Source organism: Haplochromis burtoni, unplaced genomic scaffold (genome assembly GCF_018398535.1).
Source record: "Haplochromis burtoni strain Fernald_Lab_line unplaced genomic scaffold, NCSU_Asbu1 Contig_68, whole genome shotgun sequence".
Taxonomy (NCBI): domain Eukaryota; kingdom Metazoa; phylum Chordata; class Actinopteri; order Cichliformes; family Cichlidae; genus Haplochromis; species Haplochromis burtoni.
The window spans coordinates 413,416-441,394 of NW_024582429.1; the positions used below are offsets into that span (position 1 = coordinate 413,416).

The 27,979-nt window shown below is 39.5% G+C and overlaps 3 protein-coding genes and 1 non-coding gene across 5 annotated transcripts in view; 2 read left to right on the top strand and 2 right to left on the bottom strand.

The window, feature by feature from the left end:
• The window catches only part of LOC102290696 (splicing factor U2AF 65 kDa subunit), a 13,639-nt gene extending 7,902 nt beyond the window's left edge, over window positions 1-5,737 (bottom strand). Inside the window, exons 1-2 of the mRNA XM_005924187.3 lie at window positions 5,557-5,737; window positions 2,570-2,744 (exon numbers count right to left, since the gene is read on the bottom strand). Of these exons, the coding sequence (XP_005924249.1) occupies window positions 2,570-2,744; window positions 5,557-5,605 (224 nt within the window). The 5' untranslated portion in view covers window positions 5,606-5,737. The remainder of the gene's footprint in view (window positions 1-2,569; window positions 2,745-5,556) is intronic.
• Window positions 5,738-7,012: 1,275 nt separating this feature from the next.
• Window positions 7,013-13,936, top strand: LOC102291007 (dehydrogenase/reductase SDR family member 7C-B). Of its 2 annotated transcripts, XM_005924188.3 has the most exons (8): window positions 7,013-7,135; window positions 8,536-8,619; window positions 9,090-9,255; window positions 9,409-9,521; window positions 12,330-12,540; window positions 12,612-12,704; window positions 12,945-13,094; window positions 13,192-13,936. In XM_005924188.3, exons 2-8 carry the CDS (start codon window positions 8,584-8,586, stop codon window positions 13,395-13,397), a joined length of 975 nt encoding a protein of 324 aa, XP_005924250.1. In that variant the 5' UTR covers window positions 7,013-7,135; window positions 8,536-8,583; the 3' UTR covers window positions 13,398-13,936. The 2 variants fall into 2 exon arrangements, with proteins under 2 accessions (XP_005924250.1, XP_005924253.1); XM_005924191.2 differs by lacking the exon at window positions 8,536-8,619 and having other exon boundaries at window positions 7,014-7,135.
• A 983-nt stretch (window positions 13,937-14,919) lies between these two features.
• On the top strand, window positions 14,920-16,804 carry LOC102290087. Its single transcript, XR_006054481.1, has 3 exons — window positions 14,920-15,164; window positions 15,819-15,937; window positions 16,025-16,804. It is a non-coding gene; the product is annotated as an uncharacterized LOC102290087 (transcript).
• Window positions 16,796-26,087, bottom strand: LOC102290392 (germ cell-specific gene 1-like protein). The gene is made up of 5 exons (XM_005924186.3): window positions 25,507-26,087; window positions 23,851-23,898; window positions 22,797-22,949; window positions 20,519-20,630; window positions 16,796-18,864 (listed from the first exon to the last, which is right to left on the bottom strand). The coding sequence occupies exons 1-5, from the start codon at window positions 25,808-25,810 to the stop codon at window positions 18,561-18,563; spliced, it is 921 nt and encodes a 306-aa protein (XP_005924248.1). The 5' UTR covers window positions 25,811-26,087; the 3' UTR covers window positions 16,796-18,560.
• Between the last annotated feature and the right edge of the window lie 1,892 nt (window positions 26,088-27,979).

Sequence of the window (27,979 nt, forward strand, 5' to 3'; positions counted from 1 at the left end):
TCTTGGAGAGTGGCTGCACGCAGAAAACACACAAAAACATCTGAGTGAAACCTTTCAGTGGTTACGTGAACACAGAAAAACCAGCAGAAATATCTTAATAATGATGTCATCACAGAAAAATTGTGTTTGCTATTTTTTTTACTGTTGAATTTCCTGAACTAATTTATCTTTAAAGCCAAAGTGTTAATTTTAGTTTTGTTATATTTTATTTTATTGAGCTGCATGAGTTAATCTGTGTTGTTAGAGGTCAGGGATCTCAAGCTGAGCCACATTCAGTCCACTGGACTGCTGAAACTTCTCTTTCTATCACTCTAAAGATGCTTAACTACACATTTAATCCTTGTGACACCTTAGCGTAAGAATAAGAAGTGCAATTTCTACATAACATACAAATGCTGCTCTGGTAAATGAAAGAAATGTGTTGCCTCCACTCTATGGAATGCCAGGACTGCCATAATGAATTAATTAAATACACCATTAAATAATTAATTAAATGTGGCAATAATTAATTAAAATTGGAAATAATTAATTACATAAATATTTATGACACATGTAATTAATTATTGACATATTTAATTAATTAATAACACATTTAAATAATTATTGACAGTTTTAATTAATTATTTCATGATTTATTTATTTAATTATTTAATTCATTTTGGCACTTTTGTCCCCTTCATCTCTCTCCTTGATATAATTTTATCTGTCAGCCTCACCCATCAAACTAAGTGGGCGGGGTTAACGCTGCCCATGCAGCTTCTCTAACATTTGATTGGTTGCCGTGCAAAGTAAGCCAAGACAAGTCGATCCTAGATAATGCTTGTGTGGGGCAGCCAGGTATCCCAGAATGAACAGGCAGCAATGGTGGTGGTGTACAGTTTTAGAATGCCCCGTTTTTTTGTCACCAACTACACTTTTAACAGTGTTTTATGTCATGTCATGGCGGAATCTTCACTTCTGGTCAGGTTGTCAACATAGAACCTGTTTACAAAAGTGCTCAGATGTTTTCAGAGATGTCACTAGCTCTGCTAACAGTCAGCTGACAGAGTGCACCGAGCTCACAGCCCCCGTGTTCCACATGTTGCATTCGCAGATTCTCATTTTCACCGAACGATCGTCTCTTTCCGCCTGGTCTTGTGTCTCTGTGCTTCTGTAACATAAAGAACGAGCTGACATTTTTCTCACGAAACCAGCGATCAGCTCAACAGACCCTCAGTTTACCTGCATGCATCCTCCTCCTCATCTGTCAGCTGTTTAACACCTGCTGCTAATTCAAGAAACACGCCTACGTTACCTGGTGATAGTCACAGTTTAACTGGGCAGCCGGTGCTCGATATAAAGCAATGTCAGCGCATTTTTCTGCACAAGATAAGTAAATATAGTGTTTTCCCCGAGCGCAGAGCTGCTGGAGCTTGTTTCCTTACAGAGCACTTTATAGGCGAACCAGCTTCATCAGCGGCTGATGTCCAATCACCGGCACACAGCTTTGAAACCTCAGCTGAGTTTTAGCTCTCAGTGGTTAAACGCTGGACTTCATTCACTCAGGTTCTGTCTGTCGGGTCACGTTTACTTCGCTGTTTTATTTACAACTGAGCAAATCGGTTTGGCTGAGGTTAAAGTTACGTTTCATAACTGCATAGTTTCACAGACGTTTAATGGTTCACTGGCACATGTGTTAGACTGAACTATCATCTAAATATCATCTCGTTTTTGCCGTGAGACTGGGCTGGGCAGACATCTCCGAAATCATCGAAGCACTTTTGCAAAGACGCTGTATCTTGTGCAAACCGACCCAAAATATTAAAACGGTATTTGGTGACACACAAACAGGGTTTTTCAAAGTTCAGTTCTGTTAGTTTCCACATGCCGGTTGTTGTGTGCTAAAAACAATGGCCACCAGGTCAAACCAATGGTTTTGACTCGATCAGCGTTAACCCCGCCCCCTGGGTTTGATGGGTGAGGCTGACAGATAAAATTATTTCATGGTGAGACCTGAAAGAGTCAACTGTGCCAAAATGAATTAATCAAATACACCTTTAAATAATTATTTAAATGTGGCAAAAATTAATTAAAATGTGAAATAAATAAATAATTAATTAAATGTGTCAATAATTAATTAATTACATGAGTAAAACAAAAGTAATTAATTATTGCCACATTTAATTAATTATTTAATGGTGTATTTAATTAATTCATTATGTCGTCCTGGCGTTCCATACAACTCTTTGGGTTGAAATTGTGATAAATAAATGTGTAAAACTACAGAAAAAGTTCTGGTAGCTCATTGGCCAGGCCGTCCTGAGCCTTATGTTTGACACCCCTGTGTTTACTGTTTTGGCTGCAGGAATATCCAAATCTCTGGGGTAAATAAAGAGTATCGTATCTTTATGTGACAGTGATTGGAATGACATCTTTTGCTACTTTATGAATTCAAAAATATTGAATTCAGAATTCATTCATTCAGTAATGAAAATGAACATTTCTTTCACTTTGTTTATGGTCTGAGGATCTACAACCAAACGCGGTTTACACGGACTCATCCTTCCTAGGAAGCCATGCAGTTTTCCACCTGTGCTTCTTGTGGTCTCGGGAGGAGCTGCGGCGATCCCGGCTCTTCCTGTCCCGGCTACGGCTGCGTTTCTCCCGGCTGCGGCTACCTCGGTCTTTGCTCCAGCTGCGATGCTTGTCACCTCGTCCGGGAGATCCGCTGCGACTCCTCTTCTTGTGCCGCTCCCTCTCTCGCTCTGTGAGGTCAGGAAAAACACGGGATGACAAACACGACAGAGCAGCGGCGCTTCTTTTTTGAGCGATAAAACCAAATGTTTTCAGGCTGTACCGACACCGCTTTACTTCAGGTACACTCCGAATGATTTTACTCGTCCACCTCACCTGAGATTAGCCTGGTTCCCAGGAAATAAAACTAAGTTGACATCTCTAGTTTCACAGGAGTTTGCCTGGAATATTGGAAAGCTTCAATAAACTCTGAGTTCAACATAAAAATTTTCCCCAGTGAGCATCCAGGCCAGTAGATCAGAGTTTTACTGGCCTCTTTTACTTACCGGCAGCTTAATTTCAAAGAATATTACTTAATTTATCAGCACATTTAGGGGATAATATAAAAGTATAAGAGAGGAAAAACATCAGCTAAAGCAGTGCTAGAGGAAATACTGAGACCGGTGGCTGGATTTAAAGATACAGACAGTTTTCATTTCTTCCTCATTCAGTTGGCTGTCGTGTCATCGCCATCAGTGACCAACCAGCCCTAACCTGCTGCTCTGGAGATGGACAAGAAGGACCTTGTTATGGACAAACTTTAAACAGATGTGGATCCATGGCAGTCAGAATTCTTATTTCTTTTGTACCTTAAAGACTTGAGAGAAAAAAGACTTTACACATATTCAGACAGACAGCACAAGGTTAGGGTCTCTGCTGATGAAGTCCTGAACATCAGAGGGTTAATGATGTCTGGTGGTTTAATGGCCTTTTAATGTGAAAATACTGACTCTAAGAAGAAAGTAGCCATTAGTGAAGGTTCGTTTTGATCGGTGGAAACAGCGTCACTTGCCCGAATGGGTCAGCAGCTCATAACCCTGGTGTGGTTGTTTTTTAACCTCACAGGCTGTGATATCGCTGTAATTTTCCATCTGTAGAAGCACAATTTACTACTGTGGATGTGACAGTGCAAACAGCTCTGCTGGAGATGAGTGGGGGTGTTAGCCTCTTTTTGCAGAATTGATTATTTTCATGTCATTCCATTAACTCTTTAATCTTTTGAGTTCTACAGATAATTGCTTCATAATTATGGTGTAAATATTTAATAGATCTAGCCTTTTCACCGCTGATAATTAAAGAAATTCTCCTTTCTGTAGTACCTGCAGGGTCTGACACCCTTGGATATGTTGCTGATCATATATCTCTGAGAAAAGTGGCAATTTAATGTGGCCTTTCTTCTTGGCTGTACAGTTCTTAAGACCTTTTAACAAATCGATAAGAGGTATTCTTGTTTTCTGTGTGGATCTGATCCAGCTGTACCGGAGCTCTTTGATTAAATGTCAGGCTGTGGACGAGGTCTGTTTGACTTTTTATTCTTTCGTTGTGACTGGAAACCTTGTTTAACTTCGCTGGCATGTTTTTATTATTGCAGGTATATTACGCATTATAAGAGATTAATTGTCCAAGCATTTCACTACATATCGTACTGTGTATGACTGTGTACGTGACAAATAAAATTTGAATTTGAATTTGAATTTGAATAACACCTAAATGAATGAATATAATAGCAAATATTCACTGGAGAAGCTGGGAAAAAGTTAAAAAGATTCAAAATTGATATTGGGTTAAGTCTGACTGCTGTGACATCATTCAAAGATGTTAGTGATGGGAGGTGTTGGACCGCTGCATAAAGTTATCCCAGCTTATCCCAAGTATTCTCAGTGGCACCGGGTGTGCAGTCTGCATTGGCCAAGAAGTGTGTGAAAATCATGTCTCATGCTTACTGAACCACTCTTGCACAATCTGAGCCCAACGAATCCTGGCATCATTATCTTGGAATATGCTGACCAAATGAAGGAACATCTGATCACAAAACAATATTCTACTCTTTTCTTTACAATTTTTAATACACACACACACACACATATATGTATATTTTCATAGGCACGTGAGCTTGTGAAACATAATATATTTTTTTAATGATATATATTTTTAACTAACACAACTTGAATGAATTTTCATTCATCCAAGTAATAAAAAAAAATTTAGCCAATGAAATATGAAAAAATTTAAAATTTAAATTAAAATTTAAATTATTAAAATGTATAAAAATAAAATTACATTTTGACAGAACTTCAAAACAGATAATAAATAATAAATAAAATAGGCTTTAAAATAGTATTAAAAATAATAAACTAGTGTAGGGATTACATATGCAGATACACGCAGACATAAATATAAAGTGATGATAAGTATGTGTTAAGCTCAGCTCCAACTCCTCATTATTACTGAAACAATTACAAATAAACTGTTTCCTTCATTTTTTTGTCCTTTTCTAATTTCTTCCCTAGTGATGCTGTTCGATCCATCACTCAAAGATTATTTTTTAAATTAATTTGTTAATAACGCGTTGTAATACTTGTTAATGGATGCCGAATTCAGAAACAGTACCAAATGATTCAGAAAGTGTCGTGTTACTACATTTCTGCCCGCAGGTGTCTTCACGGTGCAGGAGAAAACTATAAAGAGGTGCGCGGTTTTCCTGGAGTTTGGCCTCCTGCTGCCTCAGGTAAGATTGACTGTGCGCTCTTACCGGCACCCAGACTGCGTCCAGGGCTGTGTGACAGATTTAGCATCTTCAGAAGCAGGCTGAAGTCTAATCAAAATATGATCGCACAGGTAAGGCAACTAAGCTGAGTCATAGAGAGGAAAAGTACGCGCTGAAGTTGGTGTCAGGTCGCGATATTCATTCATAAAACCAACTGAGCGAGCTAACGGTCCGCACCGGCGCTACGCTGCTAGCTTGCAGAACGAACTGGGGCACAGACGGACGGCAGCACTCACCCTGTCGATTCTCGCTCAGCTGTTTCTCAAACTCCTCGAAATCCGACATGATGTGTGTCACGCTGCTGTGAAAAGAAAAATACGGCGGCTCCGATGTGTCTGACGGGAAAGATGAAGCGACCTGTCCGCTCTGTCAGCGCAAAATCCAAGAGCTCCTCAGAGTCAAGATAGACTCACAGCATCCGGCAAGCCCTTCAAAATAAAATCAAGCGGAAGTTTAAAATTGTAACATTTAGCGGTCGCAAAAGAAGAAATTTAAATCCTAAAACAAAAAACAACATTGCATTTTATATTGTTTTTGTTGTTTTAAATCTTCCCCGTTATCAGTATTACTTTATTATTTTAAATTATTTACCTGCTGTTTTATTTATAGCTGGTATTTAGTCCTTTCAGCTTAAGTATGTCACACAGTGTTAGAACTCCTGAATTTTTTGACGTTTTGGTGCATTAATTTTCTGCACATTTCAAACATGTTACACATATCTTTGTTTTGGAATGACTTTTAGGACATAGCTTACCTGACGTGGACTTCAGTGAACACTGAGCAACATTTTCTTCTTTTCTTCATCCCCACAGTTGCCAAGTTATTGAGTCCACCTGATGGTCTGCTGTTTTTAAAGTCCTGTTAGCACCAGGATTGTGGTTCAAAACTTGACTCAGTATCTTTAAAATAGCACATCAGGTTATCAGATTTCATCTCTGTTAGAGCTTGTGTCATACTAAAGACACATAGGCCAATTCATATCTGGTCCACCCGCTGACCTTAGTGTAAAAACACTAACACAACATTAATTTGGGATTTGTAGGTTTTCACATCAGAAGTTGAGGCCGTACACATAAACTACAAGATCAAAGGTTTTTTTTATATTTGCACCTGTTTTACTAATGTTTCCCACAAGCTTTCAGGTTCAGGTATTAGATAAAATGTGATAAACAACATCAAAGATTGATGATTTTGCCTTTACATAACACAACTACTACAGCAGTAGACGCTGAGCTCGTGCTTAGCTGTTACTCGTTAAAATTTTACTGATTCATTGATTTGTTGAGGCCTTAATGTGACCCAGTGTAGGTGATAAGGCCATATTCATCACGATTAAACATGATAGTTTTAGTTTTATTATTTATTGATGGATACCAATATAACACACCTGGGGCTCTTGATCCCAGCTTCAGTGTAAGTTGTAGTAAAATTGAATTTGAATCCCTTATTTCAGGTAAAATGCAACCTGCAAGATAAGAACCACAGACCTCGGGATGCTTAGAAATACTTACAGTATGTGTGCTGTTTTATGCAGCAATGCGTAATTATTTATGGGTCACAGAAGAGGGGCAGCCTCCTGTAGCCAGTAGGAGCCCCATCTCCTCCCCACCTGTCATTCTAAACATACCATGTTGACAAGATACATGGAAAATAACTGACTCAGCTGTGCTGCTATTAAAAGAGCTCAAATCCTAAAGTATTGCAATGCCTGGCCGGTTGGGCTGCTGTCATGTCACAGGAGCTGTGCTGAGCAGAGCAGCTACAGCTCCTCAGGAGAGGAATTAAACTCGACTACCTGCAGAGGCCCAGGAAGCGGTAAGCAGTGGCTGCTAATTGAATTCCTTGCAAATGTCGAGGTTGGGTGGCTCAGCCACTCAGAAATGAGCTGCTCATTATAATCTAGCTGTGAGTTATGCAAAGTGCAGAGACCCCGTGAGGACGGTGGGGAAACTTTGCTTTAATGTAAAATTCGACCGCAGACTCAGAAGGCAGAGGGACTGAGAAGTGCTCCGTTATTTCCCGACTTTGTTTTGGAATAACCTGGCGAGTCCGGGGTGACACTGAGCCTTTGTGAGGGCCACAGCATCTATTTTTAGTGCAGTGTATTTTTAGAAAACTCTTCTTGGACAAACAGCCAGTGCTTGGCATGGTGAGCCTTAACTGAAAGGTTATCCTCAAATTCCTGGTTGGATACAACATGCGAGTGTCTGTCTTCACTGCCAGATGAGAAATGTGTAGAGTTAATGGTGGTATGAGGTGGCCAGTGGACTAAACACCAAGTAACTTTACACTGAAGTCATTTTGTGTCTTTTTGTTGCTGTTTTTTGTGCATTTGTCGTACTTTCAATTTCAGTCACCAAAGACTGAGTACAGAGTAATCCAGACTCACACTGGACCTGTTGTCATTTTGTCTCTTTTCACAACTTTTTTTTTTCTTGTGTCTGTTTGCTTTTTTATATTTGTGATTGTGTTTTATCTCGTCATTTTTTTCTCTTTGTTTAAACTAATTTTGTGTCTCTCTGTTGTTATATTTTTTCATTTTGCAGTTGCCTTTTGTGTGCGTCGGTTGGATAAATATCTGTTCCTTTGTTATTTTTCTCTTTTCCTGCAACTTTGTCTTTTCATTGCTTTTTTGTGCATTTGCTTTGCAGTTTTTTCTTTCTTAGTTTTCCCCTGTTGTGATTTTTTTGTGTTTTGTGTTCTAGTGTTTACTGTCATTTTTGTCTCTTCTTGCAGGCTTGGTTTTTTTTCTCTCTTTGTAGTAACTTTTTGTATCTTTTTGTTGCCATTTTTATCTTTTGCGCTACATAAACAGTATAAATGATGGATGTACCTAGAGTGACGTCATCCACTGGTTTCTGAGGTCGTGTTTTTAAGCCTCGAGATGAGCATTTTCTCCGTTGCCATCTTGGTTTAAAAAAAGTGGATGTGATGAGGAGGAGCAGGTCCAACTGTCAGACGGTGATCTGGCATCATTTCCTAATGCCTAACTCTAACCCTACGATTCACAAGACAAATTTGTTTAAAGACTTTAAATAATAGTGTGAAAAGCTGGACTTGATATCAAGTAGTTGATGAGAACTTGTGTATAAATATTAAAATATCCAAGTATACTGTCTGTACAGAAGAAAGACATTAATGATCTCTCATTTGTCTTTATTTTGATTACTGGTGTAAGAACGTGGTTTAAAAAGTCTTCTCTGTTTTTGTTTCAGAGTCATAAGAACACATAGTTAGACTTAAAAAAGGTTGTAAAGGGTGAGATGGATTCCAATGTAACAGAGCCGGAGAGCTTCTGGGTATGAAACGCATGTAATGACTCACTTCCATCCCATCTCATCTGCATCAGTAAAATTCAAATAATATTCAATTTAAAACATAAATCCATGTTTCAGACTTGAAACATGCTTTTTGTGCCTAACCACGAGTTCAAGAGCATTTGTGGCTGTAAATGAGCACCTACCAGCACCTGTGCAGCTCACACAGCAGCTGGAGTCCCATTGTTGTTGCTAAGACGCAGAACAAAACCCTGACAAAAAGGCAGAATTACATTTTTACACTTTGGTAATTGTACTGACTGCCAACCGAGGTCATTAGAGGACTGATTTTTCTCGGCTAGACTAACAGTTTCCCACGCTGTGTTAGAGGTGTGTCTGTGTTTCCTCAACATTTTGTCAACAAAATGTCAAACGTTTGACATATATCAAATATCTAGAAAGAATCATCCTTTAATTTCATTCCTACATGTTACAACTAAAACATTTTTCAGGAGATGGACTCGACGTGGACCACCACTGTGCTCCTGGTGCCCTGCGTGGTCCTGCTAACTGCTGGATTTTTCCACCTCTATGGTGTAATCATGGGACTGTTGTCCAAAAAGTCTGTACGCAACAAGGTGGTGGTTATAACTGATGCTTTATCTGGGCTTGGAAAAGGTAACACACACACACACACACACACACACACACACACACACACACACACACACACACACACACACACACACACTTTGGTAATTTTAGGTGAACCTTTTCACAGCATCTTTAAACTGAACTTGGTTTCTTAGCAGTTCTGTATGTTGTGTGAAGAGTGTGCAGGCGTGTTTCACAAAGGAGGCGCGAGGCTGATCCTCTGCGGGAAAAACTGGGAGAAACTCGAAGAACTCGCTGATGATTTGGCAAATTCTTCGGATCCAACAGTGGTAAGTCTAAAAGCACTGAAATTAGAGATGATAACAGCTCGTAGACCGAAGGACCGTTGACAAAGTACTCAGTGAAGTACACTATATTGCCAAAAGTATTCACTCATCCATCCAAATCATTGAATTCAGGTGTTCCAATCACATTCATGACCACAGGTGCAAAAAACCTAGGCATGTAGAGTGATCCCAACTTTGTGCAAACAGTTTGGGGATGGCCCCTTCCAGTTTCAACATGGCTGGGCACCTGTCCACAAGTCTGTGCTGGAGACTTGTGAAATGGATGAGCAAGTTTGGTGTGGGAGAACTTGACTGGCACAGTCCTGATCTCAACCTGACAGAGAACCTGAGAGATGAATTACAGTGTAGCCTGTGACGCAAGCCTTCTCGTCCGACATCAGTGTCTGACTTCACAAATGGGCCTCTTGAAGCATGGTCAAAAATTCCCAGAAACAATTCTAAACCTTGTGGAGAGCCGTCCCAGAAGAGTCGAAGCTGTTATGGTTGCAAAGACTGGCCCAACATCTCAGTAAACTCTGTGGATTAACAATGGGATGTCAGACGAGAAAAATCCTTTGGGCAATATATTGAATCAGTACACTGTAAAAGATGTAATCACTAATAATGTGCAGTAAAGCTTCCTTTTCACTGGCATTTATTACCAGGCTGCATTTTTTGCTGGTGGAGCTGCTCTTAGGGTCTTTGGTGGATTGTAAATGTCAAAGTAATTTAAAAAATGAAGAAGTGAAAACTTACATTTTCTTCCCTTTTAAGATGATGAAACATTTTTGAATTAACTTGAACCACCTTTTCAGAATTACTAGGCTCCACATAAAAAGAGTAATTTCAGAGTTTTTGCTGTTCAGTATAATCAGAGTTTGCAGTGTGAAATAATGACTTAAATGTTTGAATGCAACAAAGCCAGAGAGCTTCTGAATATGAGACACCCCGTTTTTCATGTTATCACATTATGTAAAAATCACCTTAATCGGATCCTAATTAAGGGTTTGACTGAAAAGATCAAAGTGAAGCGACAGATGTGCATGAAGACTTGATGTTTCATGAGCTTCAAGCTCTTTTATCAAAGCTTCATAGATAATATGAACCCTCAACGGTCCTAGAACAGTTTGAACCTGTATCTTTTCTGACCCTTAAGGAAATAATAGGCCAATCGAAAAGCTCTAACTCTCGTCACGATGTGCTTCCCTCTCGCATTATCAAAAATGCCCTGAACACTATAGGACCCTGCATCTCACTTCTAATGAATTCATCCCTCTTATCAGGCTAACCCTCGCCAACCTTCATTGGCTCCCCGTCAAATACCGTATGGTTTTTAAAATCCTTTTATACACTTTTAAAATTTTAAATAACTTGGCACCCAGCTACTTAATCGACCTCCTTGACCTATACATCCCCATGAGAGCACTCAGATCCTCTAACCAGGGGCTCTTAATGCAACCAATGTCTCGACGGAAGAGTAGGGGGGATCGTGCTTTTGCCGCATCAAAACTCTGGAACAGTTTGCTGATTGATGTCCGTGCGTCGGAATCCAACCAATCCTTTAAATCACGTTTAAAAACCCACCTGTTTAAGCTTGCCTTCCAAACAACTTGGTTTTTAACTTTTCCCTGGTTCATGCTTGTTGCCACGTCACCATCTTATAACTGTATATCTTTTGCTGATAATTGTATTTTCCTGCTCCTTTACTGCTGTAACCCCGCAAATGCGGCTTGTCTGTGAAACACTTTGATGTACCTGAGACTTTGAAATGTGCTATAAAAATAAAATTGAAACAGAAACTGAACTGAATATCATAGATAACTACAGCATCAGGAAAACTAGGAAAACACTAAGAATTTACTGGGGAAAAAGAGGTAGAGCAGACAGTGAAGACAACAGTTATGAATATACAAAGACTGAATACAGGTGGAAACAGGTGGAAACAATCAAGGGATAACAAGATAAAGACAGTAAAGCTAAAGACAGACGGCACAAAAACTACCAAAATAAAACAGGAAGTAAAACAGGGAATAAACAAATCACTGGGGCACAGGGGAGGCAGGATAAACAGAAACTCAAGTAATTACATAAAAACAAAACCACAACCAAGAAGAGAACAAAACTCAAACATGTGAATACAAACATAAAGAAACCAACCAGGAAATAACTTATAAGAATACAAATCTCAAAACATCACCACACAAAAATCCCAAAATTAAAACCACAAATCAGGCACAAAATCCTGACATGATATTCTTAGCGTAAAGAATGATAACATGAAGCCAACACTTCAGTGCATTTTGTCAATAAGAAAAAAAATTCTTCCACTTACACAACAGGAATTAAGAAGACTCGAATATAAATTTACCTCCACTCCTATTGGCTGTTGTTCTGCCCGTCACATCACTTCCTGTGACCACTATTTGGCTTTATAGAACAGCCACTAATGTTGCTGCAGGTCACGTAGAGCCCACCGTGCAAATGTCACACATGATGCTACACTGAAATTCACCGTAGCGCCACACCCGTCAAGAAAAGCTCAAAACCTTCCACATTTGTTCTTCTAAAGACTTTTGTGTATGAAACACAAACAACTAATTATATTATTTCTGTCTCTGCACATTTATGTAAATTCTGTGTTTTTCAGCATGTTAGCTATTATTACTGCTATTACTATTACTACTAATAAACAGATTTTAATTGCTCAAATCATAAGTACTGCATTACAAGTGAAAGTAAATGAGATGTAGTCACCAATCAGCACCTTGCTGCCATGCAGACCTCCTCTTCTATGCTGTTTCTCCTCTTCAGACGTTTCCTCCTAAGTTGGTGCTGCTGGATTTTGGAGATACGGACAGCATGCCTGAGGCAATCGCAGAGATCCTGGACTGTTATGGGTGCCTGGATATTATTATCTTTAACAGCAGCATGAAGGTGAAAGCTCCAGCACAGACTGTGTCTCTGGAGGTGGACAAACTGCTGATGGACAACAACTACTTTGGGCCCGTCACTCTGGCTAAAGGTAGATGATGGGAACATGTTTAACTTTGACCTTCTAAGGGTGAGACGATGAAGGCTGAATTTCTCTTCCAGGCGTGCTGGCCTCCATGATCTCCAGGAGAAGTGGTCACCTGCTGCTGGTTAACAGCATCCAAGGGAGACTAGCTGTGCCTTTTCGCAGTACCTGTAAGTTTTTAAATTCCCTTTTTCATGAAACATCATTTTTTTATATATATATATGTTAAAAATGACTTAAAACAATCCATTATCAAAGTTTTCAGACTCCCTCAAAGACGATATTTAAAAATTTGAATGTAAACATTTTAAAATTCCAGTACAGAGTTTAGATTAGATTAGAAAAAAAGTTTCGATTATTCCTGCTGTTTCCTCAGAGCAGATGATGACAGGTTTCACTCTGTATCTTAGACGCAGCCTCTAAACACGCTGTTCAGGCCTTCTTTGACTGCCTGAGAGCGGAGGTGGAGGAGTACGGCATCTCCGTCAGCACCATCAGCCACAACTTCATCAGCTGCTCTGCGTCTGGAGCCCCAGCCACCTCCAAATCCCTGTGGTCGTGTGAGTAAACTCAGAGGAGGCAAGACAGATGTTCAAACACTTCTTTTATTGTTGAAAATGCTGAGTGTTATTTCCTCTTCCTGTCGGCTCACTGCAGTGTTGTACACTAAGAAGCCCCTCGGCGTTTCTCCTGATGAAGCCGCTGCGGAGATTGTGAAGACTTTAAACAATAAGAGGAAAGAGGTGGTGATTGCTCCCTCGCTCCCTAAGATGGCCATTTACGCCAGGTCCTTTTTCCCAAATGTGTTCTTTGCTGTGATTGGTGCAGGGGTGAAGAACGCCTCCATCGCCGCTGAGATGTAGATACTGCCTCAGCACCGGGATGATGGGACACATGACATGAGGTTTTTAACAAATCAGTGGATGTCAAAGATTTTTTAATGATCATTTGATGTTCGTGCGCATGGCAGTTCCAGATTTAATCCACATCACATTATCTGTTGCTGTTGGTTTAATTGAATTGTGGGAAAATCAGCGATATGATTTTCATGAATCATGAGGCTGCCACACAGAGTGGGGGCCAACAGGGGTCCAACAACAAAGGTTTGCCTCTGAGCTCCTAAGTGGGTAAATCCAGCCTGTGGATTAGTGTTTTGTCTTATACTCAGATTTGTGTGTAAAATATTGATTTTCTTCATTTTAATAAACAGAGTTTCCTTAAAACTCAACAATCAGGAGTTACAGGACTTACAGCACTTACTCATATTTATAAATGTTCACTTCTTCTTTAGTTTTCATAGCATTTCAATCAGAAAGTTACGTATTGAAGAGATTTTGCATCTGTTGCTGAATTTATGGACCTATTGCTGTAGGTTGTTGTTTTTGTTTTGTTTTGTTTTTTTTAAAAAAAAAAGGCTTGTTAACATATTATTGTTGGCACTGAGTCATGGTTTGAAGTGTAATAATTACTTTCACTACTGCCACTGAAAATAAACTGTACAAATAACAAGCTTGCAAAAAGTTCAAAATTTCAAATTATTTCTGAATAAGTTGACATTTCAAGAAACTAACCTGAAATTTGTAACTTAAGAGTGGCGTGTTTTTTTTTTCAAGAAGAAGAAACCAGCTTCCATACCTTACTGACTAAACCTCACAGAGAACTTAAAATTTTATCTATATCTATAGATATAGATATATATGTTTATACATATACATATATATATATGTATTTACTGCTCTATAATTTACGTCACACTTTGGAAATGTTTGTACTTACTTGACTCAAATTAACAGATACATTTACAAACAGCTTTTACATGAATGATGTTATTGAGCTTTAACAGAATCCTTGGAAATAAGATACAGAAATATTTTCATATTTGGGTTCATGTTTATGATCGAAATAGTTAGGGATGTTTCAAGGTCATGAAATTCATGACTGTGAAGAAACACACAGCTATATAAATATATCCTGGCTGCTTTTGTCCGAGGTGCTCTTTGAAATAAAATCACTGGGTTAAATAAATCAATCATCTTGAAACACCTCTGGGCTCTTAATTGAACAGTTATTTTGAAGCAAAAACGAAATTAATTTGAACTTAAATTTCAATGGTGGGACATAAAAACTGCATGCATGGAACAATTATTCTTAAAAATCATTTTATAAACTCTGTTCCCAACCACAGACGTCAACTTGTGGTTCTTTCAGTGCCAAATTTCTCTCTTATAATGTCTCTCAGTAGAGAGTTACAGAAATGGAACCAATAATTATAAAAAATACTAGGATTACTGTTCTGATATGACAGTTTTCAGTGAAATGAATATCCTATGAATCCCATTGTTTTGTTTTGAAGGTCAAAGGAATTTAATGATTAACTCCTGCCTCATGGCGCACTCTGGCGGACAAGTCAGAGAAGACCTGATCGTCGACGCGCTGTCGTGTTTTAGCTGTTTATTTATTTTAATTTTTTAAATAAATGGCTTTTAGAATACTTTCCAGAGTCTGTACACTGAGTCACGGACTGAAATCCTCTCAGACCGCCTTCAGTACGTTAAGCTCCGCCGGCAGTTTAAAGGTTGAACATGACCGACGTAACCAGCGCTTCACGGTCACCGCAGGCAGCAGTACTGGTAAGCACACAGCCCGAGTTGCAGCTCCCCTTCCCGCGTAGAGCCTTTAAGAGAGCCCGAGGTGTCGTCGCGGCCTGATGGAGGACATTTGAGATGATTAATTATTTTAAATTCAATATTGTGTTGTGTGATGTGTTTCTCTTTCAGTTGTTTATTTGGATCCCTCTCACACATAAATTGTGTGTAGCAATCAGAGCGCTCAGCGAAATTCCATTTAAAAATGTGTGTTTTAATGGTTTCTTTGGTTAAAGTCAGCTTCTTTTTAACCCATATCAATGTCATATATTTTAAAGGGTTCAGTGCCACTTAGCTAAGAGATCGGCATACTTATTGTGATCTGTACTAATGTATTTTGGTGAAATCTTTGCTAAGTCAAGACCTAGCACAACAAGTTGCAGGGGAGAAGTTGGGGTTTAAATGAAGGTATTTTTGATGGGAATTTGGTATTTTCTGTTCCAACTGATTTAATTTTGCTGAAAGTTTCACAATTCCCCATTTGAAAGAAAATAAGCTGTATTACTTTCTATGAAATAGCATGAGATAATTTAATCTAGGAAATACAAAAATCATGTGGTGATTTTTAATTTTTTTTTCTTCCTATAAGCATCTGCTTAATATTATTGTAATAAGGAGCCATTACTGTCCTCTTTCTAGCGGACCATGAATGTGGGGTGCTGAAATACAGATTCACTGGGGAGAAGGAGGTGGACCTGATGTCTACCTTCGTACCCGAGACATACAGGGGCCATGGTGTTGCAGCTCTGCTGTCGAGGGTAAAACTCCAGGTGTCAGTCAACTCGTTTCAGGTCATACGTGATTTTTTTCTGAGTAGTTTTAATGTTTGTTTTGTTTCTTAACAGGCTGCGCTGGACTTTGTGGTTGAAGAGAACTTAAAGGCTCATGTCTCCTGCTTGTACATAAAGAAGTATGTTGAAGAACAACCAGAGCAGAGATATAAAGAGTTTGTCATCACTTGACTGCAGCTTCTATGGCACCTACATGCTGTATGTCTGTGAAGGTTCTCAGTCATCCAGGTCTTCATAGTTTAAGGAGTCCAGACGCTTTTCTTTCCAAGCTCCTTAGACTACATACTGTAATTCTACCTCTAATTAACTACACTCGCACAGTGTGCAATGTACAAGTGAGAAATCTCACATCAATGTAATTCAATGTACATTTAAACAATTTTAAATGTAATGTGGACTATATTTGGATAAAATAACCAAAAATATAATTAAACCAATGGGTTGAAGGTGATATTTGTATTATAATAAGAACAGTTTAACAGATAAACTGTGATTCTTTTAAAAATATCAGACTGTGTGCATGCATGACTGAATTTTCTACCAATAAAATTCATTAAAATGTAATTAAAAACCTTTGTTATACTATACAAGCGTATCACTATATTATACATGCAGAATTATGTAGTTGATATGTAGAGTAAATAATACAACTGCTATGTTATTTTTATATTAAAAAGCTTACATAAAGGGACATCTGCTCATTTCCACATGTATATTTATTCCTGGACCCCACTAGAGTAGCTTTGCATGAGTCACAGTTCAAAATAAGTTTTATTTATCTCGTACTAGGCTTTGGTGTGACCCCTGACTTCATGCTCTGTTTGAAAGAAGCTTTCTGTTGATTGGCTGCCCCACATAAACAGCAGATGAGTGGGACTTCAGGGCTGATTGACCATAAAGTGGATATCCCCACTGTATGAGATCATACAGAGGCAAGTGTGGGGAAAAAAACAAAACAAACTAGTAGAGTCTGAGATTTTAATTCACAGGAATTACTTTTATATACACTGGCCTCATAATTTGACACTGTGGCCAGAGACTTTATGTATTTCTGTCTGTATATTAAGAAGGCAGTATAGGTCCTAATCTGCAGTTAACAGAAGTGGACTAAAGCTAATTAGTGCAGTTGATTAAATTTTTCCTGGCTGATCAATCCAGCTTTAGACTGAGAGATTGCTTGCAATTAGCATAAATAGTAACTAATCACAGAATCATGCAGAGGCAAAAGTAGAAAAGACTTTGTAAACCTTAGTGTTTAAAGTATCCTATCTCACATGTATTACTTGTACATACTTTGACCTCTTTGGTTGAAACTTTGGCCATGTGTAATACAAACCATATGGAACTAAGACGCAGTGTAATGTAGAAGCTTGTTTAGGTATCAATGTTATTAGTAATATAACTCTGTTATAGTGAGCCTACGTTAATAAATGCAGCAGAATTAATCACAAAAAGAAAGATTGTGGGGAAAATGGGCTCCGGTGTTACCACGAGCCTCGAATCACAGATGAAATCAGCGTGTTTGGCGAGCACAGCTGGATTCTCGCCAGCTGATGAGATTAATTCCCCCACAGCAACAGCAGCAGCAGCATGACAAGAGATTGGCCACAATCGAGCGTTTAATTGGGTTTGCTTGCTAGTTTTTAGAAGAGCAACAAAGTCAGTGAAAAGCACAGCTGTATTTAATTTCATCTTCATTACATCCTCAGTGACACAAACTGTGGGCTCGAGAGATATTCTGCTTTTTTTATTGTCTGCTTTTGTTCCAACAGATGTCAGTCTTACTCCTGTAAACATGTTTTCCTGCACTTCTGTGTCGGCCTGATGCTGTCAGCGTTTGAGTTACAGCATGTCTCACATCAAAAGTACCAGAGTATAAAGACAGCAGCTGTTTCAGGGGAGTTGACAGAAAAGGCAAATTCCTGATGTAACATCTTATCGATAGATGTTCTTTAAAAAAACAAATCCTGAACAGTCAGTCATGGAGAATATCTACAAACTTTGCAGCTGTCTTGGGTTTTTTCATTGTTGGAGTGGCTGTTTTGTGGTTGTTTCACAGGTTCAGTGGTTGTTTTGTATGTCTTGGCAGACATTTGTGTCCCAGTTTGCTATTTGACATTAATTTGTCATCTTTTTAAAGTCTTTTATAGCTGACCGACTGTCCAACATCAGATGTTACTGGACACTTCAAACAGAGTCTAGTCTGTGCAGGTAGACCTGCGGTGATTCGGCGATACGTCCCTGATGGTACAGAATGAGGTAATTTTCTCTTCCTCTTGCTGAGCAGATCATTGAGCCTCGTTCTTCAGAGGACAGTTTGATCAAACATAAATGAAACAGGCTGGCTCAGCAGAAGCTAAAGCAGAAATGAAGGATCAGTCTTTCATCAGGAGCGTTTACATCCAGTTTAGTGTGAAATGTAGCCCGTTTCCCTTCCCCACTTCTCACATTATCTTTTTTTTAAGAACCAGACACATCTGATGTGTGGAGAGGAACAAAATATGCAAAAAAAGTCCTGAAGTAAATATTTAAATCCAAGAACAAGAGTCAGTGTAGGTCCAGGAAATCAACCCCAGAAACGTTTCCATCTTTAACAGTACGCCTCTCCTTGTGGTTCTGGTACATTGTCCATTTCGACCTCGTACGCTGTTCCTGTGGACGGCTTGTGGCCATTGACCGGCAGTTCTAGAGGTGCCTCGGCATCAACCGGCACAGTAGTCAGGTACATGTCCCACATCTGCTCGGGGACGTTCATCTCCATCATGTTCTGCTTTATCATCAGGCTCTTCTCGATGTTCCGCCGTTTGTATTTAAACTCGATGATTGTCTTTGTGTAGCGGTTCAGTGCCGTCACTGCAGACCCCATGCAGGTGCCGAAAGAGCCCCATGCTAATCTGTGGAGAGGGTTAAAAAGAGGGTTAGCCTACTGCTGAGCTGCAGCTGTAAGAACCCCAACAATAAACACGGCTCTACACAGACGTACCAGCAGTGTTGTTTGTGCTGTGTGCTATTTTAGTTTACAATCAAGAACTGGTAAAATGTAATCCCATTCCCAGGGCTTCTGTCGCCTTCCAACTCAGTAGTTGTAACTGTATCCAGTCCTACGGATATAACCAATCATGTCAGCTACCTTGACAGCCGAGAGACAGACCTTTGCATTGACGACTTTTCAGTAACAAGTCCTCAGCTAATAAACATGCTCTTGATACTCCTCTTCTTCTGACTCTGACACTGATTATAATCTTCAGCTGTTTTTAGTATGACCCAAAATTAGCGATTGGGCCCATGAACTCACCAGCAAAGCATTTACTGAGTCTTTATTGTGAATAACTGGAATACATGCATCCATACACTGCAGTCATAATATCAACCCATCTGTCAACAAAAATAAAAACACAAATGGCAAAACTAAAACTCCCAGATTTTTGGGCAGGTATGCAACACTGCACAGTGTAGCAACAGACATGCCAAATCCTTCTCTTTAAATGTGCCTGGCACCCTTCATCTTCATTGTTCAGTGAGTACCATCTCTTCTGCACATAATCGCGTAGTTTTGGTGCAGTTGGTGAAAGCCAGTTGAACAATCTGGCTGTTCCAGGTGCTGCTAATCAAATGTACCAATTAAAATGATCAAAAAGTGTGAGAATTTTTGTAAAAGCTGACGTTTTGGAAGTTTTTCATTCATGTGAAATACGTAAGTAATGCCACAACCAGGTATGGGCATCCCAGCAAATTCATCCCATGGTCAGACTGTGCAATGCTCAGAAAAGTGCAAAAATCCACAGAGCTAAAACTCACTTAAAGTTCATGACAGCAAAATTAAAAACATTCTGAACGACTGTTGTGTGCAAAGGTTGCCAGCACAAAGCATGTTCTCTCTAAAAAGAACATGGCAGCATGGCTTAGGATTGCAGAGGTCAATCTGAACCAACCACAAGACTTCTGGAACAATGTCCTGTAGTTGACCATAATGCACAGCGCCACATTTAGAGAAAAACAAACACTGCATATCAACACAAACACTCCATACCAACTGTAAGCACAGTGGTGCAGGGGTTATGATTTAAGCTTGTTTTGACAGGTAAAAATCTTGGCCCAAACTGCACCATACAACAGTTTATTATTTCAAACACAGGAGCAAAACTACAATAGAATGGCTATAAAAAGAAGAATCGAGGTGCTGTACCTGTGCAGAAATGTGAATGGGAAAGCATGCCTCACCTCAGAAGTGTGACTCCTGGAAACATAAACTACTGTTACAACCTCAGAAAGAGTCTGCTAGAGTTTGGCTGTGGACAGTAGAACCACTGTCTACCAATGTCCGGTTCATCATGGAATTTTTGAACTCAGTTAAACCCACAATACTGCTGCCTAGCTGACTGATCGAGCGCCTGCATACAATACGGTGGCTGTGGATGAGTCTCAAGCCAGAGAGGCAAAAGATTGTTTAGAAAATGGAAGGTAGTGAGCCTTAATTTGGGCCGTGATTATTTGATCTAGTGAGTAAAAATGTCAAAACAGCCAGAGATGAAGGTTAAAGTTGCTTACAAATAAGACCAGCTGTAGTCCCATGTTTTGGGTCTCCAATCTTCTGGCCCGGTGGCAACAGCCAGCTGGAATATGGTAGTAAACATCATGTGGGCCACCATCCCACAAAGGCCTGAGAACAAAAAAAGATAAAAAGACACCAAGTCAACAAGTGACTGCTCATTCAAACCGCAAAAAAAGACCAAAACTAAATTTAATAGAGTTGGGTTTGTGAATCTGTGACAACCGAGAGAGGACCATACTGATGGCTCTTTATCGTAAAATTTATATGAAGCAATTTATTTGTGTATAAGATTAATATTTGGTTCTTTTAGAGGCTCGTAGTGCTAAAGTATGAGTAAAAGATCACCTGTTTTAACATGGGAGTAGACAGATCCCTACTTCTTTAAGATTCCAATCTTTCCAGTTTTTATGCTGGATTTTTATGTTTTTCCTGCTAATATGTTTTTGTGTTATTTGTTTTCTATGCCTTTTGTCTTTTCAATGTTTTTTTTATCCTAATGTTAATCTTGTTATGCTAATGTAGTGTTAGCATAACAAATTAAGTGTTTTAATACTGATATAATGTATTTCTGTTTTTAATAGAAATACATTGTTTTTCTAAAAACAATTTTTATGAATTAGGAGGGGTAAGAAAATAGAATTTAGTTGAATATGAACTGCACGGCCCCTTAGTTCCAGTTAATGAAACTCTTATTGATTCAACATACCAAGAAAATTTCATGGTCCCAACTTTGTGGGAACAGTTTGGGAATGGCCCCTTCCTGCTCCAGCATGACTGCACAGCAGTGCACAAAGCAAGCTCAAGAACAGTTTCCTCCCAAAAGCCATAACCATAAACGCAGTTCCACCCCCCATTCCAAGGACTTTCCTCTATAAACCACCACCGTGCAATATTTAATTCTACGTGCAATAACTCAAACTATATATACATAACACTATTTATTTACATATTTATTTCCTTTTTTTTACTGGATTGTATATTTGTACATTTTATATATTTTTTTTCTCTAAATACTGTTCATATGTATATAATGCTGCAGAAACTGTGCATCTCATTGTACATCTGTATAGTGACAATAAAGGCATTCAATTCTATTCTATCCTCTAAGCTCCATAAAGACATGGGTGAGTGAGTTTGGTGTGGACAGAGTCCTGACCTAATTCATAGAACACCTTTGGGATGAATTAGAGTGGAGACTGTGAGGCAGGCCTTCTCATCCAGCATCAGTGTCTGACTGCACAAATGTGCTTCTGGAAGAATGGTCAAAATTCCCATTAAGTCACTCCTAAACCTTGTTGGAAAGCCTACCAGAAGAGTTGAAGCCATTATGGCTGCAAAGTGTGGGCTACCATCATAAAGCTAATGGATTAATGGGATGTCACTGAAACTCATATGTGTGTGAAGGCAGATGAGAGAATACTTTTGGCAATGCATTGTATTTATGATTTGTGAAAAACGATCACATGCAGTAAAAGACATTATAAACTCCAAGTGTGGATGATCCACATTTGTAAAACATTAAAAGAGTACATGAAATGACTGTAGTGACGGCTGAAGCCTGAAACATCCCTGCACAACGCATACGTGATTTTCTGACTGACTCTGGGTGAGGTGGACTGGCCTGCCTGATCCAGGCTCTCCCTCAATCAGCAGCCTGCCCCTTCACAGCTGCTTTTCTTGGGATTAACTAATAACAACGGGGGGGATGGGAGTCGGGGGATGGGGGGAGTTGAGGGGGCGGGAGGATGCTCCTCTGGGCAGGTCTTGGCGCAGTCCAAAACCGCAGCCCCGGCTTCAATCGGATTAGTCCAGAAACCAGCAAATCCTCCAAGGCAGCGAGTGGACGCAGAGCAGTTAGCTGCTGCGAGCGCTCGCTCACTGTCAGCCTCATCTCATCCAGCCACCATGACCTGCTGCCCTGCTGCTTTTATTTACCGCCACACGAGCTTCACCTATAATTTATCTCCATTTTTCTTGTCGATGTTAAAGGCTCTATACTTTAAGTCTCTCCTTATTTAGTATTTAAAGATTTAATCACGGGTTTAGGATAAAGTTGATTTAAGCAGTCAGCAGCTATAACTCCTCTTATGAGCAACTGTTGGCTTTAATAAACATGTCCCACCAACATCCATTTACAGAACATTTATCAGCAAAAAACAAAAAATTGTTTAAAGGTTTAATTAAAAGTAAAGAGGCATAAATGCTTAAGGGGAATTTAAGTTGTGAACATGAATGTTTTTATAACCTGCACTGGAGCTCATTATGCAGTGTTACCTGACAGGGCAGTGCACATGGCAGCAAAGGCACTGAGCTTCAGTTTGTTCATGACACTGAAGCAGGGGCACTGCTCCAGAGTCATCAGAGCCCCGCCCGCGAAGAGCAGGGTGAGGTACAGGGTCTCCGCCACGATACACAACCATAGCACTCCTGTGAATACAAAAAACAAACAAAAACAGGGAGGAAGCATAATCCTGCATGTCTAAAGGCAGACAAGCATGCATGTACAACAGGTCTGCTCATTTTATGTCTGGAGATCTGAATGAGTCTGTCTAGACTGCATGGATTTATAAAATCAGGACAGCAGCTGCTAATTCTAGATTCCTTACAAGCAAGACTTGCAAAGGTAAGATTTCTCAGTATGAGTGTAGTCGAAGGCCCTTTCCCAACCATTTTACTGAAACTGCATTAAGTTTTATAGCATTATTAGAAATAATGTTGGATAACATATTTAGAAAGTCACTGATACTTAGATATCAAGCATGTAAAATACTGTAAATCATCTTGAGGCATTCACGGTACATGTAAGTGTAAGACTGTGTCTTGGTTTAGAGACAGAGACATAATGTTTGTCGTTGTGAGACTCGAGTGTTTTATATGCCCCACATCCACCCTGGACTCCTGAGCTGCGTTAAATTAACCCAGTTAAAACTGGAATAACAACAGGTCAACAACAAGTCCATGTAATTTACATTGATTTAATTCATATTAGTTTATGGCAATGTTTTTAGTTTAAAATCTTCTTTAATACAAAGTCATGTTGCTTTTGTAAATTATCGTCCCGTTAAGCATCAAATAGAAACTAAAGACGGGCATAGATACCTAAGACCATGCAGCATCCTTGACTTCTTATTCAGATGTTTTGAAGCCCCAAAATGGCAAAATTGGAGATTCCCGAGCGGGCCTTTATGAACTAATGGTTGACATCGTGGGAACTATGTCCATCTTTTATATACAATCTATGTTATCCTCTTGAGGTCAAAGTACCCATAAGGTAACAGAAAACTCTAAGAAATCAAAAGACAGTTAAAAATATAAAAATCTCACCAACCTCTTTCATTTTCAGGTGCAATATCTGAGAATTCTCGACATTCAAACCCTGAAAAAAAGGGGAAAAAGTAAGTTTTCTTATGTAGAAGAATCCACTTTGACACTAATCACGAAAACACCCTTAAAAGCTGTAATTCCCAGCATCAGTTGTACGCCAAAATTATTCGCTGGGTCATTCCAGCTCAAATCAACGTGGCCATTCTGCTCGACCATCTCCCGTTTGCTGTAAATTTCATTATGCACAGTTTGGACAAATACAAGAAAAAAGTTCTGTATAGATGATTTAAAATTTCATAGCAGTCTTTTTATATAGCCAAACTTTGGACCATAAACTTTTTATGCAAATTGAGCAGAAAATGTTCTACAAACTTTGCTGATTTAATATGGAATTCTTTTTTAAATGTGTATCTGTAAGAAAATCTCACATTCATGGTTATTTGTTCAATCAGCTATGCAATTCTTGTGATTGTCAATAAAATGAATTAAGTGCACTCAGTAGTATCAAAAATACTTACAAGTATTTTTTTTACATGAAGTCATGACTTTTGAATATTATATATTTTTAAAAGTATATTTTGATATAATGTGAGTCCACAAACACTGACATCTTTGCACCGCAGCCGCAGCCGCATATATAAAACTGATTGTAGCATCTGATGATATTTTTTTGTGATACGGCACCTTGGTGTTGGAGCTCCCAAGGAACTGACTCTTGTGCTCTGATCATATTGGTGAAAATCAGTAGACAATTTGGCTCTTAGTTGCATGCAAATCCTTATAAAAATGTATTTTTCTGAGATTTATTACCAGAGCTTATGAAACCAACTGGGGCGGCTTGCATGCAACAGCAATGGCTGTAATCTGGAAGCTTTACTGTTTGGTTTATTTTGCTCTGTAACAATGACACTTTCATACACCCTACATATGTCCTATAACGTGAAATTTTTATAGGGAAATTTATTTCTATTTGAAAACATTTGTATTTTTCTTCCTCCATGCCAGGCAGATTGCTGCTTATCTGTCAGTATGATTCCTGTGGAAAGCATGTACACGTTTGTAATTAGGTTTTATGTTTCGCTTGATGAGATTTAGCTTTGACCTCAAGTAGAAAGCTGTAGTTATGATGCAACATGAAGGACCTTTTTGCAGTACCTGCATGCAGCATGTCACAGCTTTAATCCTAATCTGTACTTTGTCTTTTTCATTTTCCTCGTGCACTACCTTACCCCCTCCACAGGTGTAGCTTTTTCATTCATTATTATTGGTCATAATGACCCAAAATATTACTTAAGAACAATATTGCACTGTTTGAAATGCTATTTCCCTATACACAGGCATAAAACAACAGAAAATCTAGTTAAAATGTGCTGAATTTAGACCTAAAGAGAATTTAACCCAGCTTACTCGAGTGCCAAAGCACACTCGCAGCTGTTTATCTCACCTTATCTGTGCATTATACATAAATGACCTTAAATGACTCAAGAGATTGCCTCCAGATGGTGCGATTCCAGTAACTGGGTTGACATTTATAAGCTGTAGATTAACTTGAGAGACTGTTTTGTGCGTTTACAGGAGCTGCTTCCTCCATTAGCTCTTCCTGTTTTTGAACGTCTGCAGCCCCAAAGCTAAAGGGCTGAAGAGCTTAGGGTCATCTTACCGTTCATGTCGGCCGCCTCCTCGCAGGAGTAGAATATCCCCGTGTGGAACTTCCTCATCAGAAACTTCTCCTCCCCCGTCTCAAAGATGTACTGCACTAGGCGGCTGTCGTTGAGGTTGGTGCTGTTGAAGCGGATGCAGTACCACTCCTTCTTGTTCACCGGTGGGCCTGTGCAGAAGGGTTTGGCCACCTTCCTGGTCCCCTCGCACCAGTAGCTGGTGGTCACCGCGGATAAGGCAAAAGCAAACGCCACAAAGTTGAGGGTGAGCGCCAGAGAAGCCCGCCGCCCGCGCTCTAGCCTCATGGTCGAGGCAAGGCCAGAGGAGATGAAATGAAAAGGCAACTAATCCTGGCTTTTGATATGTAGCCACCGTGTTTCGCCTCCCAGCGGATATATCAAATCTTCATAATCTTGTTGCATTTGGGGCTCCTTGGGTGAGAAGTGTGTACATCCCTCTGCCGGCTCTTCTGATGTGCTGCCACCTTGATGAAAGGGTGCATCCTCTGCACTCCCACAGAGACAATAGAAACCCATGGCACTATTGGTTTTCCTTCATTTGAACTCCTAAACTGTCCCCTCTGTGCTGCCACTCCAAACTCATCGCTCCTCCCCTTCTACAAAGCTCTGCCTGCAACATTATCCATTACAAATGGCAAATTATAGTCCAGACTTCCTTTGAACATATTAGCAAAAAGCAAAGATTACAACAAGCTTAGATTGTAATCCAGAAGCAGGCTCTTCCCTGAGTTTCCTGCATTTGCAAAGTAATTGCAGCCGCAGGCATAAGATCAAGTCCCTTTTTACAGTTGGTGACCTGTGACATAATGTGGACAGTCTCATATGAAAATCCATTCACTGCGTGTGTGTGTGCAAGCAGGGCAAATCTCTTCTAATAGCCTGCTGATGTAGCACACAAATGAAGACAAACTACTTAGAAGTACAGTATCTGAAGGAGACAGATGGTTGGAGGAAACATCTGCTGCCTTTACTCTGATGCTTTTGTCTATAATTTGCTGTCTTTAAACTTGTCGTAATTTTCTGCAGCTCAAGAGTTTCGCTAACAAATGTGTCGTCTTTGCTTTGACCTATAGACAAATGACTTTAAAAGCTGACATGCGCAAGTGTCGTGGGTAAGTTCCTCAAATCTCATCTATTATTAGAGACTTTCTATGGAGAATGTCGAGTAAACCAAACAGACTTGCTCTACTTAAACGTGCCTTTGGAAACATTTATCATCCATCACAGTCTTTTCATTTTCAATGGCCCAACAGATTTTGATGTAAACAAAGACTTTTGCCTCAAACAGCAAGTAGGCAGTGCATGAAAAACAGACACTTGGCCCTGTGAAGCTCTCCAAACTTAGCTGATTCCCAGCTGTTAATGGTGTTTTACAGATTGTGAAGCTGGCATTCACAGGTGGTGAACTCCAACGTGATTACCATCACAAACTCTAACAAAAACACTGATGTTGTCTATTGTTTTGCTACCATCAAAATTATTGTTTAAGGGTACAAATAATACGTACAAACTGCAAAAATTATGCTTCCTGTATTTGCCACTTCAGGCTGATGTTAAAATACGAAAATGGCACTTAAGCATGATCATTAGTATGCTAACTGTGTCGTACAATAAACCACATAGCAGCTTCTATGGACAGTTTCTCTCTTTGTAACAATTGTAGAAGTTGAACTGCTTCATAATGCTGAGTGATTGGATACTGCAAAGCCAATCCACCATAACACTTATTCTGGAAGAAATCAGTGTCTAACTTTGTAAGCATTTTGGCAGAAATATTTTGTTTTAATTTAGGGATTTGAGATTACATAATTTTTCTAGTTATGACTTCAGAGTACTCTGAGACATTAGCAGTGTCTATTTCAAGTAAAACTACCAAAACAACAACAACAACAACAACAACAACAACAAAAAGATGCCATTTTAGAAGACCTGTTTCTTTATTCTTTTTGGTGGTTTTAGCTGTTAGCCTCGATGAAATTAACTGTAATAACCTTGGTGGTCCCTGCATTAGGACAAATCACAAGTGGACCAGAGAGGGTTCTCCATGGGCAAGCCCACTATGGGTTGCCCATAGAAAATCATCTATTGGTGCCCACAAGAGGCAAAACTAATGCAGCGGCTAGCTCAATGGGGCGGCCCCCAGAATCCCCACATAGGGGTCCAAAAGGGCAGCCCACAGTTCACCTACACTTACCCACTCTGAGCCCTCATGGGTGTGTTTGCAGAGTTAGCACAGTTAAATTGTTAACCAAGCTTGCTAGCTTAGCCGATAACTTCAGTAATGTATGTAATGTATGTATAGGAAAACTATTGTTTGCTAACATTAGAAGAAAGCTAGTTTTATGTAATGATGCCCATCTGGGCAAAAGTGGAAAGCTGCCAAAAGAGTACTCAACTTTATTGTTTTCAAAGGTGTCTCTGAGCTGTTGTGTCCAATAAATAATGCTAGCAAAC